Source organism: Rhea pennata, chromosome 2, assembly GCF_028389875.1.
Source record: "Rhea pennata isolate bPtePen1 chromosome 2, bPtePen1.pri, whole genome shotgun sequence".
NCBI classification, from domain to species: domain Eukaryota; kingdom Metazoa; phylum Chordata; class Aves; order Rheiformes; family Rheidae; genus Rhea; species Rhea pennata.
In genome coordinates, this window is record NC_084664.1 from 37,837,785 (window position 1) to 37,854,279 (window position 16,495).

The following is a 16,495-nucleotide window of genomic DNA, read 5'->3' on the forward strand; positions in this document are numbered from 1 at the left end:
GACATCTTAAACTTTACCAGACTTCACATTTCCACTATAACTACAGACACTTTTCTTGTCCAAATTGGTCTGTATATAACAAAACAAATAGTTCAAGATATCTTAAGTTGGAATAAGCCTGTTCACTTTGCTCTGAAGTGTAAAGCACTCACATGATAATAAAGCTTATAGTAGAAAGTTGAAATATAGTAAATGGATTACTCCGTAATCTCCTACTGAAGTTTTCTATTTTATGGAAAGAATGAATTAAATAGTGAGGATTGTTTGAGTAACATGTTTGTATGTGGTAACATAATCTGCATATGGCATGTTTGTAGTAAATGTGATGTATAGTCATACTTTATTTTTAGCTAAAAGGATAGGTTGAGAAGACGAAAACAGGGTTTAGTTTTACATTCTGGACTGTTAATCTTGGGAAAGCAAGGGTGTTGGAGTGCATGCTCAGCTTTCTATTTCAGAAATGGCTTTCTGAGCACGGTTTTTAAGAATTAAACGCAGAGAAATGGAGAGGCTAGCAGGCTCGGTTGCAGACCAAGTTAATAGTAGAGACTGTTTCTGATTCTGGTTATAACTTTTATTTTTGTTGTTGTTGATCGGGGAAGCTGATGAAAATCAACTCAGTATCAATTCAATCAAAAAAAACTCGATCTGTTTTTGAGTATTTTATAATGTTTGTGTGCCACGATAGGGTATTTTTAATATTTGCCATGACCTGTGCCAAGTTAGACAGACAAACTACGGCTTTTTGACTTACCCAGGCTGAGGGTTTTGCAGTATGTGCCATGGAAATTTCTCACGTTTGGGACTTCTCGTGGTAAATTTGGACCCGTAAAAGTGTCTTTGCTGACCTGATTGTATTGGCTAGGGATTTTCATGATTTTAGTGGGATATCTATTATGTTAGTAAAAGAAAGTTGAACGATAGACTTGAGCATCGTGTCAGTGTTGTTTCTGGGAGAAGTAAAACTACAGTATCGATGGAATAATCCTGAAATAGGTGCTGCATTTCCCATTCAAATGGATGTTGAGTGTTGATTATGAAGAAGTACTAGTGTGTGTTCACTTCAAATTTAACACTTCAATTGGACCTTGATTTTGTGTTAGCGGTTGGTAGTATGTTTACTTTTTTAACTGCTATGGGAACTGTGCGTTTATTAAAGGCAAACTAATTGAACTTTTGTAGAAGGAAAAAAGTCTGTAACTCTTTTGATCCAATACTATTTCATTTTTTGATATTTTGAAAGTGAACATTCAAAAGTCCAATCCTGGCTTTAGTAATCTTTTTTTTTCTATTTTTCTTTTAAGAGAAATTCTCCTTTAGTAAACAGTGTCAAATAAAAATGAGAGACAGTATTACAGAAGTATGTGTCATGCTTCATATGTTGTTTTAGTCAGTATTTTAATGAAGGTTGTTTCATCTTCTGCCTTGGTTTCACATCTGAGTACATCAGAATATATTCTTCATTTCAAAATAGAACTGTGACTTTGTGAGACCTAAATGTGAATTAAGTGTGGATTTGCATCTCTTCCTTCATTTCCAATTGTTAACAGCTTTTAAGTTTAAATTATTAACCTATTATTCTGAATAAATATGCATTTTCAGTTTGAATAATTAGATCATAGATGCTTATTTTTTGGTCAATAACTGAAGGAAATGAAAGGAAAATGATATAATTGATTACTTGTTTCTCAATGTATTTTTATAATGATATGATGAAAAATAGTCATTTGAGAAAAATAGTTATTGAATTTCAAATATAGAAACAATATTTGGATCTTTGTAAGCATTTGTGTTTTCTATAATGTTTTGTGTGAGCATGAATAAACATGCTCACTTATGTCAGCTATTTGGCAGTTGAAATGGTGAAACTTTTATTTTTAAAGGCATAAAGTTTTTTTCTTTCTCTGGCAACAGTAGAACACTGTGGAGACTTTGCATTTATTTTGTGATGTATTGTACTGGTGCTGTTACATTTCTATTCAAAAAAAAATAGGAAAATGGAAACAATACAACAAGGTGCTGGCAAGTTAAATACTTAACCACATATTTCCATTTTCTACTTTGGTGTAGAGTTGGCAGTTTTCTTAACTCTTGGGCATCTAGGATTTGAATTATGTGAAATTATGTGAAATGGGACAGATTAATAGCCATGAATTTTTGTGGTAAAAGTTCAGTTGAGTATCTAAACAGAATTTAAATAACACCTGAATTTACTTTTAACATGCATTGCATTTTGCAGTTCCAGAAGGATACTAGAGGAAATTTGGTTGGAAACTAAAGAGCAAGTTATTTCCTTATTTTTTGTGCTGAAATCTCCTTGAATATCATAGGATTTCTGTGCTTCTGCTTGTTAGTGTCATTTCCAAGTCTATATTTGAGACTTGTGTTAATACTCCTACTGTTGGGGGATTTTCCTGGGTTCTGTGGGTTTTTTCTTTTTTTCTTTGTAGCTCTGCTCTTGCTGTTTCAGTACAAATGCAGCAGGATGAAAGGAGCTGTGTAACCCCAAGAATTATAGCACCAACTGCAAAAGGTTTTGCAGGTTGGCAGGATAATCTTTACCAGCTACTTGAACATTGTCCTGTGGAAAAAGTATTTCTGAAAATGAAACAGGGCTGTTTTCTTTGTTTTTTTTAATTTAATAAAACTTACGTTTTGAGTCTTTAAACTTCAAAATTAATGTTTTGGATAAGAAGCTCCTTGTTTTGTGCTCAGAAATCACTACCTTGAAATCCTGTATCTTCCACAGAAGATATAAATTTAAATAACTATGGACATGCAGTGTACTCACTCAAATATATTTATTTTAAGAATTCCCTCAGATTTTCTGCAGTATGCACTGGTGATTGATACTAATTACAACTTGTTCGTGTTTTCTTTTCCATATTTTCACATACATAACCCGTAGATAAACATCTTTTGAAATCCTGTTCATTTGAAAAGAGCCACGGGTGATTCACATGCCCAGATAACTTGTACATTGTGCATTAAGAAATAACGGTATTCTGGGAATCAGAACAGTAAAAAATGGGGAGATGTGGTAGGGGAAGCAGATGATGGGTGACAGGAAATTGAGGGGATTGCTGGAGAAAATAATGTGCCTGATAAACTACTCAGGGTTTTGCCTACAAGCTGTTGATATAGCATAGCACTGTTTTTGCCAGTAACCCACAGATCATACTGATATTTGAAAATGTTACCTGCTCAGAAACAGGCCTGAAAAGTTAGTTAACTTGCTTTCTACTCAATTAGATTTTTCTATTATGACTGAAATTCTACATTTTATTGAATGCTTTAATAATACATCTCAAATTTTTTTTTAATTAGAATACTCAAATTTTTTTGGTTGCAGAATAATTACATTTACAGCTCAACATATGATATTTGAATTAGAAAGATTTTGGTCACAGAATAATTGAATCAAAGATGGAGTTGATTTTCTCGATGAAAATACTAGGGACCTTTTTTTTATATTTACTTGATTCTGATACTTTGAAAGTTACTCTGCACATTAGCTTTTCCTACGTTTTCCTAAGCGTTAACGTTTTCCTTCTGAAATTCAAAAGAACAAGACGAGCTTCTCTCTCATTGAAAACCCAGTTTCTACATTTTAAAAGCTTCCTGCTGTCTGTATTTTAGGGCACCTAGTAGTGGCATATACTTCCTTTTTTTGAGGTAAAGTATGTTCAACAAAAAAAGGTTATTAACATATGAGTTGAATTTGAAAATGTAACTAATGTAAAAATTTGTAAAATGTATTTCTTTACTGTGAATCCTTACTGGATTGGGCTGGTTTTGATTCAGAGTTACTAGAGATGCTTTCTTTGTTACTTCTGAAATACCTTACAGTATAGGAGATGCAACCCTGGTAGATCACATTTCATTCACATTTTTAAAAGCTTCTGCGTACGACGTGTCATACAAAACTTCATAGCTTTGGCTAAGAGTAAGGTCTGGATTCAGCTCAGTTTGGAGCTAGGAATTCTTCCACTTCCATGTGTCAAGAGTCAGTAGTGCTTCTCTCTGATAAATGTTGCCTCAAAGAAGTGACTGTAGTTAGCAAAAGGAATATTGGATATGTTTTTCCTGACATACTTTGTTCTTGGCTTATAATGAATATAAGAGAGCCTTGTTATGTCAGGTTCAATGTTTTCTCCAGACATTAGCTACTGCTACACTTATTAATAGAAATTGAAGAAATGACTTTGTAATAGGCAGCTATGGAATTATTTGCAATTAATTACATTTAGTTCAGAGACATTTTTACAGGAAATGAGAACAGCAACAGAAGAACTGAGTTTTAAGGATTTGACAGCTTTTAATTCCTTTCAAAATACATTAGTACTATATTTAATAATATATTTATGCATATAAATTCAGGTATTACATGCATATATTAATATATATTATTTTGTGTTCTTTTATAAGGGAAGATATGACATGATGTTAAAGTTTAGAGGTCTTGTCTTCTGGTGTAGTAGAAATCTTGATTGGTTCTTCCTCTTAAAATAACTCTTGGAAGAAGATTTTCTCTGAGAAAGTTGGTAGGCCGTTTGTCCCCTTTCCTTATTGTAACACTTCCAAGACAGCATACTCAGTTACTGATAAATCATATTGCACCAACCTTTTGACAAGGCTTTTGGGGTGTGTGGGTGTGTGTATATGTAATATATAGACTTAACATATATGTTAAGCCAGTAAGTGTGTATGTGTACACGTATTTTTATATACATATATAAGTCCTGCAGACTTAGCATGTATGTAAGGAAGCGTTTGCATTCCAGTGAATGCTGGGTTTTGGTACTGCATTTCAGAAGCTGTCAAAATACTGCTAGTCATAGGACTGTCAAATTTGGCATTTTAAGTTCAAAAATATAGCTGTCTTCTCCATCCTTTTCATTAAAAGCTTTTTGTTTTCTGATCTGACTATTGGATTGTGGTCAGAAACAGTCAACGTTGGCAGAACTTGCATAAGATGTTTAAGAACATCTTACTATAAACTTCTGAATTAATCTTTTCCACTTTTTCAATATACGAATGTGTATTTATAGAAGAAATTAAATATGCTATACCAAATAGTAGTTTAATGTACAGTGAAAACTGTCTGGTGTTTTAATTTATATAGACCTTTTTATTGCCTTAGACTCATTTATTGCCTTAGGTAACAAGCTTAATAAAATTCATGCTAAATCTTTGACAGGCTTGTTAAAATATTCTTGATTTGTAAACATTGTTAAATATCTTTTTATTGCATGCTGAAGCTGAAATAAACATATTACAGCATGTTGTAAAGGTCAGATCATGCTATCTTTAACTGTGCATTACAAATTCTTCTTCTTAATGTTTTCTTTTTTGTTGTGGTTTATTTTATTGTAGGTTGGTTGGAGTACTGCAAGAGATTATTACACGTTTCTTTGGTCACCTATGCCAGAAAATTACACGGAAGGATCGACTGTTAATTGTGTACTGACATTTCAAGGTAGGTATATACTAAATAATACAGTATCTACCTGTATTTGCTAGCTTTCATAGTTTTTAAAACTATAGGTTAAAATACTGAGTAACAGCTTTAGATTTTTAAAAACAAATTGGAAGAGAATTTTTCATGCACACCTTCTGTGTGCTTTTTGAGTTTTTGTTGTTGTCACCTATGTCAAGTCTGTTCTGATTTTTAAATGTGAAAAAACTGTAAGTGTATGATGGTGTATTTTTGCATAGCAGCAGAGGATATTCATGAGCGGTGGAAAGAAGCTCTGTGGGATGGAAACTGTTCAAACACAGAAAGTGACTTTATTTAATCATTGTTAGGATTTTAAAATTTTGGTATGTCTTAAAACATTGTGTCTTTATATTGTCTGTATTTACATTGATAATAGTGTTTAAAATTTATTTTTAAATAGTCCTGTCAAGGAAAAAGGGGGTAAATAATGCAGATGACGAGAGAACCTTTTATTTGTGAGAAATTGATAAAATAACTGGTGAAATTAAATATAGGTAAATATAAAATAACCCACTATGAGGGACTTTGAATTAAAATTACTCTTCAAGAATGTGATGTCAGTTCTATACTAGTTGTAGGAAAACATCTGCTCGGTGATCAGTAGCAAACTTTCTGTCCACTCTCCCTCCCCAACACTTTTTTTTTTTTAAAAAAGAATGAAACAGTACAGAGCTGTAGTATACCTACGTGTTCAACACTATTGTGAAGATGAGATTTTTCTCCCTCCCCCCAGTCTCAAAAAAAAATCTAATAAACTAGAAAATGAGCAAAGAGCAACAAGAAGATCAAAATTAAGAAAACTTATGCATAAAGATGCTGTTATGCAGTGTTTTAACCTGTAGTTGCAAAGATCATAGTCAAGCTCTTCTCATTAGTGGCAGATGATACAAAAAGAGATGGTGACTATGAGTTGCAGCCTGGGAAGCTTAGCTTCAGTGTTAGGAAGAACTTTACCACCAAGAGGAAGTAGTGCAGCACTCAAACAGTTATTCCAGCAAGGTTTGGGAGGATGGGATTCCACAGACTTGACTAGGCACATTCACAGCAGACCCAATCAGATGCTGGCAGCACTGTATTTTTGAGTGGGAAGTTGGACTAGATGTCTTTCAGAACTTCCTTCTGTCAGGCTTTTCAGCCTGGGAAAAGGAAATAATGAGCTATGACAGGTGTTTGTAAAATCTAGGAGAGCTTCTCATGGCATGAGTAGATTTTTATTTTTTATTAATACATAAATAAGTAGGAGGAGCTGTCAGTGTAAGCTACTGGATGACAGATTTAGAACAGAGATAAAGAGATGGTACTTTTAATAAAGTCAATGTGTAAAACTTTTTGGATATTATGGATCTACACATGCGTGTAAATTTACAAACCTGCATGTAAAAAAAAAAAAGCACCTCCAATCAATTTCCCTAATGCTTATTTTATGTACTACTAGAGTTTTATGTAGCATCATGTATTTTTTGTTTTTTTGCAGTTGGCTTTACTCTTTGTATATGTATATATTGCTTCTAATGGAGTATCAAAGTCCAGAAGGCTACTGGATTGGTTGGTTGACGTATTAAAAATGATGGATTTGCTTGCAGCTGTGAATAATAATAGCTTGAGTGATTTGCTGTTCTTTCTCTTACTTCCAAGTCAATTTTTTTGTTAGCTTTGATCATATAAAATGATAGTAAAATATTTGGATCACATGAATAACTTTGAAATCTGTGAAATGTGTATGTCTCCTGTAGAAACTGAGGAAAAAGTCATCTATTTATTTTACAGTTATCAAAAATGCACTAGCTAAGAATGAATGATGCTGGATTGGATTCAGTCTAGAAGCAATGTAGAAACAAAGGGCTCCATATCCTGATACCAGTCCTTTGAGTTATCCAGTGTTTTCCTGTGTGATATAACTTAAATATGGTATCATCTGTTACATTCCTTGCTCAAAGTCCATGATTTTTATAGAGTTACCAAATCTCCATTCAAACAGTCTCCTTGTTGTGTTTGAGATATTTTAACACTTCTGAGATGAGATAATTAACCTCCCGTAAGCTTTAATAATCTGAGATAAATAGTACTGTTGTGCAGCATGCTTTAAGTATTTTTACATGAACAAATAAGCATGCTGAGGGAAAAACACTAACAGTACTTTGTTCTCTCCAGTATGTATTTGACACCCGAAAAAAGATTTTAAGACATCTTAAAATGAACTTGAACCAATTTAAAAACTTTCTGGAACTGCAGGATAAATTGTTCTGAATCAATTTCTTTGTAGCTCCACCTTATTTAAACATTAAATCAAGTAAAAGGGACTTAAAACTGCAGTTTTATGTAGGAAAATTTTGTCAGGTCCAAAAGTACAGAATCCTTAATTTTTGATACTGACATATTCTTCCCTGAGGCACATTTAATAAAGTAGAAGAGCCAATGAAAATATGAAGTGTTGTGTAATATCAATGTATATAAGAGTACCGTGAAAAATCTTACAGGAGTCTGGAGTAAAAGTTAGACATATCGGTTAAAATAGGGATTCTGATGTCACACTTGACTCTGAACTGAAGGAACATCTTGGAGGGCACATGAAAGAAATTACTGGATTTCTCCATTCACTTATATTAACTGCCACTAGAATTTTATCAGGCCTAGAGAAGATTATTGTTTATATGTAGATTGCATTATTTTGAGTCTCGCTTAAAAGTGACTTCAGAAATGTAGATTATGCTTTCTTCTCACACATTTTTTGTGTCTTTCTCATCTCCGAGCAAAATAAAAAGCAAAATTTTACATAAGCTGATAGAATGAGGAAACGGGGTGTGTGTGTGTGTTTGTAAATACAGCCTCGTAAAATCTATTCATGAGAAAACACTTAAGATTTCACTGCATTCAACATCTTTTTCTAGGAGTAATAGACAGTTGATGTGTGGAATTTAATGATAAGAAAGGTAATAGAAGGATAAATAGAAGGATTAAATTGTGATGAAATATGGACAGAAATGGGTGACAATACCTGCCACTGGGTATTATTTTTTTAAAAAGTGGACTCATTAGGTCAAATATTAGATGAGGAGTATGCTGGTATCTTCAGGCTGTTTAAGGTGTCTGCTAATTCAGTGTTCTAAATCAAACCAGGAGGTTTTATTAGCATTAAATTGAGGAGTTTTTTGGATTTGCTGGTAAAGGTAAAAATCTCATTAGTTCTGGAAATAATTATTTAACATGCATGTTAACATATTTAACAGGCATGTGAATTCAGGTGAGGCAAGGGGCTTGATGGTGAAGGTATAGTGGGCAGCATTCCCTCTGAGATAATCTGCTAGTATTTGTATGTAGTATTACATAGCTATAAGAGAGAGAGAATTCGTTCTTTCCTTAGACAAAACTAGAATAAAATGTTTTTTCTCAGTTTCAAAAAATAGTCTTAGTTAAGTCTTTATTTTTCCTTTCCATCAATACTTGCAGCTCATGAGATCTATTCAAACCTGAACCTGGTAAAATTGCAGGCTACTTGTCTGGTTTTTTTTTTTGTTTTGTTTTGTTTTTTTGTTCTGTCTTTATTTCTTGTTTTTGATTTTATAGAATAAGTGATTGGGGAGGCAGTTTGTGCAATAGTCATGTAACAATGCAATCCCAATCCATGTTCAGAACTTCAGGGCTTCTCATTGCTGATGACTGAATCTACTTCATATACATAGATTCAGCAGCTATTATCTAATGTATTACAAGGTGATGTGTGTGTATATATATATATAGCACCATTTACCCAATATTCTTTTAGGCCTTCATGTCGTATTATAATAATAAAAGCTAGGAGAATGTGTTGAGGGGGAATTAACTATGATGACTTTTAATTAAATATGATGGCTTTTCCTTCTACTGTTTGACAGTTTTTGTGCTTCAGTAAGGTAATGAGTATGAAAGCTATTTTAAGTCATACGTAATCTGATAATGTATTTCCAGATGGGGACTTACATAATAAATCTATTTCTGTATGGTTCTGTATGGTTGGTTCTTTAAATGCAAATTTATTTTGATAGGATATTATCTACCAAATGATGATGGAGAATTTTACCAGTTCTGTTATGTGACACACAAAGGAGAGATCCGTGGAGCAAGCACACCTTTTCAGTTTCGTACTTCTTCTCCTGTTGAAGAATTGCTCACTATGGAAGACGAAGGCAACTCTGATATGTTAGTCGTGACTACAAAAGCTGGACTACTTGAGGTTTGATTCACCAATTTTTAAAGCGTTACCTATCTCCTTACTTATATGTGCTTTTAGCTTTTTATTTCATATTTGATAGATGAACCTGCAGGCTGCTTCCAGGTTAAATGAGTAAATATTTAAACTAGTTACAGGTACGGTATTGCAGTGAGGATCGGCTGAGAAACCGTAAGAGTTGTTCCTCTCTCCCATCTACACTGGTCAACAAAATAAATAAGCCCATGTTTCAAATATAGCTTCCTGTTTGGAGGAGGGAGGAGAAAAAATATTTTTTTGTGTAAAAGGGTGCTCATTGTAAGGCAAAAATAACTAGTATGCTTGTAGTTGTACACAGTTCAGTTTCCAGGACTCTTCAGTTGAATAATTGCAGGTGCCTAAGTGAGTTAGAATGGCTCATTTTCTTAAAGCAGTGTTCTGGCTGTCATTTTTGCTAAATTGATATTGTTAGATTTTATGCTTGCATCCAAAGTCAGGACATTTCCACTTACTTGATATTTCATAGGCTGAAACCTACTTTTTAAAAAATTGATTGTATGAGTTATTTATTGGAAAACTACTCTGTGCTTTCTCCTTAGTCTGCCATCAGATGGTTTATCCTTCTTTCAGTTGCCTTTATGCACAGGTATACAAGTATTTGATTTATAATTTTTAAAATTTAGGAACAAGATATTTTGTACAGAGATACAGCTGGAATATTTTTGCTTCTCCAGTCTTGGAGTATATGCTCATAGTGCTAAAACTGAAGAAAAAAACTTCCAAACCTTTGTGATTATCCCAGCTTATGTGTCTGTCCTTCCTTCTGGCTATGTATGCATTTGGTATTTTGTGAAATTCCTCAAACATTGTTTTAATGTGTGTGTCTACACTCAGCAGCCTTTTTTCACCAAGCTGTCATCATCTTAATTAGCTCTTCCACAATGTAGTCACTTGGGAACAGTAAAAGCACTTCTCTTAAGGAGGAAAAACTTAAGTATAAATAAAGATGCTACAAAATGTGCTTTCTAATGGTGATGTGGTACTAGTCATTTAAAAAATTAAAAAGAAATTAAAAGTTGGGGAAAAAGAAAGCTAAAATAACTCTAGCCAGAAAATGCACGTTTTGTGCTTCTACTCAAATGTAGGAGTAACTAGTCATCCATTTATTTAATAGGAATCCTGGGGAGAAAAATTATCAAAAGAATGTTTTTGTTTTTACAGTTTAAAATTGAAAAAATAATAAAAGAAAAAGAAGAGCTGTTAAAGGTAACTGCTGTTCTGGAAAAGGAAACTGCACAACTCAGAGATCAAGTTGAGAGACTGGAAAAAGAACTTAACCATGAAAAGCAGAGATGTGACCAACTGCAAACAGAGCAAAAGGTTAGTTGTATAACTGATGAAAGCTGATGCATAATGTCTGTAATCCTCCTTTTTTTAAGAACCAATTAAACTGGGTGAAAATCAGCTATCAAAAACCCTCAGCAGTTGGATAGACATTTACACTAGAATAGGTCAGTTCCTATTAACCTCCTGCCACTATTCCTTTTATGTCGTAAAATGTTTAAAATATTTAAGGCTTTTGGTACCAGGCTTGGTAAGATAATCGATGACAGCTGTTACCAGATGTTTGACATTTAATTGTGGAATTCATAGTGGAAAGTAGTTGATAGTTTAAAGTTTGCTTACGATAGTTAAAAATGAAGGAAGACTTTTCAAGTAACGCCCATTAAGAAGTAATTATATAAGAACATACAGTATTGGAAAAGGGGGAAAAAAATTGGTACTGTAAACACACCTTAAGACTTAACAAGGAATGCTACTGCTAGAGCGTACAAAGAGTAAAAAGTAATTGATTTCTCTAAAGGGCTTCACAAAGATCTGAACATTTTAGAGAGGGGAAGAAAGAAGAGCAAACCTAAAAATAAGCTTACAATGTTAATTGGTATTGGAATATATAGCCAAAACCTGAGCAAGTTTAATTTGGAACTTCTACATATGGTAAGGAGGAAATGTAGTAATATAGTGAAAGGTATAACAAGAGTCAGACTTAATCCATTTTTAAGCTGCTGCTTTTTAAAAAACAACTTTTAAGAGAAGATTAAAAACATATGGGAGGGAGGTGGTGACATGGACCAATTTGAAGTAATAAAGCCTATATAATTTAGCTGTAGACAGCAGTTAATAGGCTATTTCTAAATACTAGTATGTATATGTCAGCAGTTCTGCATGGTACACCTTTAAGAGAAAGGAATTTGTTGTAGGAATTTGAAACTGTTGAAACTTTGTAGCTTGCTTTTGAACAGTCAGTGGAATGGGTAGATACTAGAACTTAAGGGAAAATAAAAGGCTAAAATCAGTTTTAAAAGGTTTAAATCTTATAAAAATTATTTTAATTTCAAGAATTTTGAAGGCCAACTTAAATAAGAGTAGAATTCAATCCTTTTAAGTAAGCATTTTATGAATTTGCTTGATGTTTCAGTTGAGAGCTTGGTGGGTAAAACTGAATGAGCTACATAGACACCTTTTGCTGTTATCTGAGGTTCTCATTTAAGAAGTGTTTGAAAATTGTGAATTCTAATACTTGTTACCTCTACTCATTTTTAAAAACAACTTGTCAAATTAGATTTTTGACAGCTGGGTAGCAATATATCATATACAGAGAGACTGTATAAGAACTAAACTGTTCTAATACTTTGCATGTACCTATGAGTTTAGACCCAAGAAACCTCATCTTTAACCTTAAGACACTAAGATTTAGTCATCAAAATTTAGTATCAGGAGTATTTTATATTATTGCCTTATATTATGTTCAAATGGTGATGCAGTGTGAAGAACTTCTGTTCATGGCTCAGCTAAGTAAATATGAAGGGGAAGACTAACCTGAGGCTGATACTATTCTTTATCTACAATACAATAGAAGTTTTCTAATTACTACAGTGTTTTTTTTTCCCTCAAATCTTCGCAAATTAGCTTCTTTAATGTTCCATTCTGTTTTTAACCTTTTTAAAATTTTCAGCTGAGTTGAAACTTTTCTCATTTATCTACATAAGCAGAATATAAATCTTGTGTTGCTATTGAAAATTAAAATTTGATTTCACTAAATCAGGTACAGTAAATTAAAATTCTTGATGAGCAGGTTAATCAAATATGCTTCATACACAACTTTCTATTCAACCTTTCCAAACCTGATTTTCTATCTTGCTCCTCCTCCTTACCTCCCTTTTCCAGTACTTAAGGTATAGCTGCAGATGAAGGGAATGTATCATTTATCTTTGCTGAGAACAAAAAGATTCCTGTGCAGCAATTATACAGAACTTAATTAAAATAACTAAGTCTTTACTTTCATTGTTTTTTTTTTTTTTAAAAGCAGCTAAATTAGTCAGGTTCATGTGACATAAATAATTATCATAGCCAATAAATTTAAAAAAAATGCATTAATTCATCCATTTAAAAAAAACCCAGGAAGGATAACCTTGAAATGCTAAGTAATCAAAATATATTTAAATTCTGTATGACAGCATGTACTTATTGTGAGGTAGACTGTTTTGTCTTAGCCTTTAAGTTAAAGAATGATTGTTCTAAGTACTTCAGTGTTTTTTGTCAGTGCTCTCCTGTTGCATGTGGATAGTTTCTAGTTATGCTCTCAGTTATATTATATAAATAGATAAGAAGTAGAACTAATTGCTTTAAGACTTTTAAAAAGATTTAAATTTATTCTGCTATAGAACTCCGAATACTTAAAGATTTAGAAAACCTCATTCAATATACTCTAGGGAATGTTAAGTTAATGATAAACAATTATTAAAACAAAATAGTTCGTATAAGCAAATAGAGTATAAACACTGAACTAAATACCATTGCCTTTGTAGTTTAAGAAGCTATAAGTAGTGGAAATCTTAATTTCTGTTAAAACTAAGCTGCATTCGTAGACAATCTCTTACTACCATTTTTTTTGCAACTACTTTTTGCGAAGAAATCCACAAATAGTATTCCTTTTATCAAAAAGCCCTATAGAATACAAGACTAGTGCATATATTGTATTTAAAAAGCAGAATTGGTATAAGTGAAGGACATGGGTATTTATGTATAGATATATTTTATTATATGTGAATGAAAAGCTGTTTATACTGCTGGTGTGTTAGCAACCGCTATTTATTATTAGCACTTTTGTGCTGATAAAGAGGTCCTGGAGTCATGAACCCTTCCATATTAAATACCAGGCAAATTTTTTTCGCACTTCTTGGAAAACTTACTCATAATTTCTTCTAGACAAATAATGCGAATGTATCTTTGGCTTTTGATTAAGCTACCCAGTATTTTTATAACTAAATTTAACAAATTTTGGATTGTGTGGCAAGGAGTCATAATAGATGAGTAAATTATCTTACTGCAGCACAATGTAGCAAATACAGCTTATGTTCTTGATATACAAGCTCCAAGTTCATAATATGAAAATTTTGTTAATACTTTAATAAATTCACACCTTGTATTCATGTTTGTTTATGCTTTTAGGATGCTTTTTCTTACGGACTTTTTTTTTTCTTTTTATCAATTCTTTGTTTTTGCAAATAGTTAGAAAGAAATGTAGAAGCATGGGTTTCCTGATGCAGATATCCATTGACAGACACAGCTATATCCAGGTTACTATTTCCCTCCCACATTTGCTTCCTTCCCCCCACCAAACTGCTGGCATAGAGTTCTGGGCAGTAGAAGTGTCATCTTCTGTCTCTGCTTTGTGACTATTTGCAGTGCTTTGTAAGTAGTTCTTTCAGGCTGTTTGGGGCTCTCGTTAGGAAGAAGCAAGCTGAAAGTAAGTGGTGCCTCCCCCCTCCCCCCCCCCCCCCCCCCCCCGAAGATAGTGTAACTAAGTTAAATGTATGCAGGTTTAACAGTCAGAGGTTTCATGTTTAAGTATTGGACTATATGCATAAAATGTGTTTATGATGATACAAAGATTCTCATTTCTCTACTTCAAAAACAATTGAGTCCTTGTATTCATATGTATCCCTTCAGACTAGGGGCCACTGCCATGACAAACTAGAGATTTTGGTTTGCTAATAGTGTTGTTGCTATTTAGGAGACATGCAGTTTTTTGTTGCTCTCACAAGATTTCCATCTCACTTCCTGCCAAAAATAGAGTAAGGAACAAATGAATTCAGGACAAGGAACAGTGTTTCTGCAACCCTAACAATGTATTACTACTTCAAGTCGTACATGTTTCAGTATTTGAAGCTGCTTTTTGTCTCTAAAGGTTTTGATCTGCTACGGTGTTTTTAATTTTGTCAGGCTTAGGTAGATACCTGTATATTTGTTTGTATTTTGCTCTCTACCTTCATGATTTTACAGGCATGGTTTGCTCAGGTTGTCATCACCATCATCACAGAAAATGAGTATTTGTAAGACTCTGCTCTGTGCTAACCAGTGTTTGTGCTCAGGGGGAGCATGCCCTTCTGCCCCATTACTGCTTTTCATGCAAAGTTCCTGGCTCTGTGCTGGAAGTGGATAGGCACAAGAGGAGGCACTTGGCTGTTTTGGCAATTTCATTGGTCTAAATTCTTTATATAGAAAAGGTGATGAACTTTATGTGTATATACCACAGCATACAGAGCACACTTTGGGAAACTTTACATGTTTCAAGTGGAGACCTGATGTGTTTGTGTTTTCTTTCAATAGATCACAGATGCACAAAGCAGTATGGATTTTTACGTAATATTCTGACAGATAATTCATACAATTTGCATGTTATGGTTATTACCATTACATCCTAATAAAATAAGCTTAGGGTACAGCAGAACTTGGGACAAACCTTCCATCTCTTAAGTTTTAGGTTGATCTTTTCCTCTTCTCTGGCTGTAGGCCTAATATGTAGTGATTTTGACAACAGCTTATGGCAAGAATAGAATCATAACCTTCAGAGCTGGATTCTGGCATGTGAAGTCTTTGTCTTTCTCGCTTCTCTCTTCCTGCCCCTTCCCCTCCATACACACCCCTTTTGAGTCTCCTGGAAAGAGCTTTGTGTTCCTTTGCAGAATTTTTTATGCCAATTTAACCATGCCTGGGCACCCCCCACATGCTGTGAAGCTAGATTGCACAAAATGTAAAGGTTTACCTTACCTGCTACTATTCTGTGTGGGAGTTAAGAGTAAATATGAAGGTATTGGAAGTATTTCAGAAATGTCTCCTCTTTTCTTTTCCATTAGTATTTGAGTTCATTTTTTGCTGGGATGATATTCTTTGATAATATATTTGCTTTTTGGAGTGGTTGTTGTATATACGGTTTGCAACTCTACTAATATAACAGTATTATCTTAACCGTGTAGTCATTTGTTACAATTATTTTAATTAAGGAGATGCCGTATAGTACACAGTCACCAAAAATGTTCTGAATTGTTTTCAACCTTTAAACTCCTTTTTGCTTGTTTCCTACTGAGATCACTGATATATACTTAAGTATGTCAATCACTGGGGGATTTATTAGGCTTATGTAACTTAATTCTTTTATGTGAAAATGTATTTTTGTTTTGGAAAAGTTGAAGAAAATACAGTGCAAAATAACACTTAAATTTATATTTGCATATATATATTGAAAATACCTGTATAGTTGTTACATAATTTATAAATATGTGTAATTTTATACACAGTATTATGAGTATATATTATCAGTGTATGTAAATACAAAAAATATACATTTTTAGTCTTTGTGTACCAATTTTACAGTGGGTACTTAAACCATATGTAAGAAAAACATACTTCAATCATTATATCAGTCTTTCATCCATTTGCTCTTTTGACACTGCTGCTGTTGAATT

General features: G+C 33.3%; 1 protein-coding gene across 3 annotated transcripts in view; it reads left to right on the plus strand.

Moving 5' to 3' along the window:
- The window catches only part of TAX1BP1 (Tax1 binding protein 1), a 68,524-nt gene that overhangs the window by 15,839 nt on the left and 36,190 nt on the right, over positions 1-16,495 (plus strand). For all 3 annotated transcript variants that reach the window (XM_062569256.1, XM_062569258.1, XM_062569257.1), the window contains exons 3-5: positions 5,377-5,479; positions 9,523-9,710; positions 10,908-11,066. In XM_062569256.1, the coding sequence (XP_062425240.1) occupies positions 5,377-5,479; positions 9,523-9,710; positions 10,908-11,066 (450 nt within the window). The remainder of the gene's footprint in view (positions 1-5,376; positions 5,480-9,522; positions 9,711-10,907; positions 11,067-16,495) is intronic.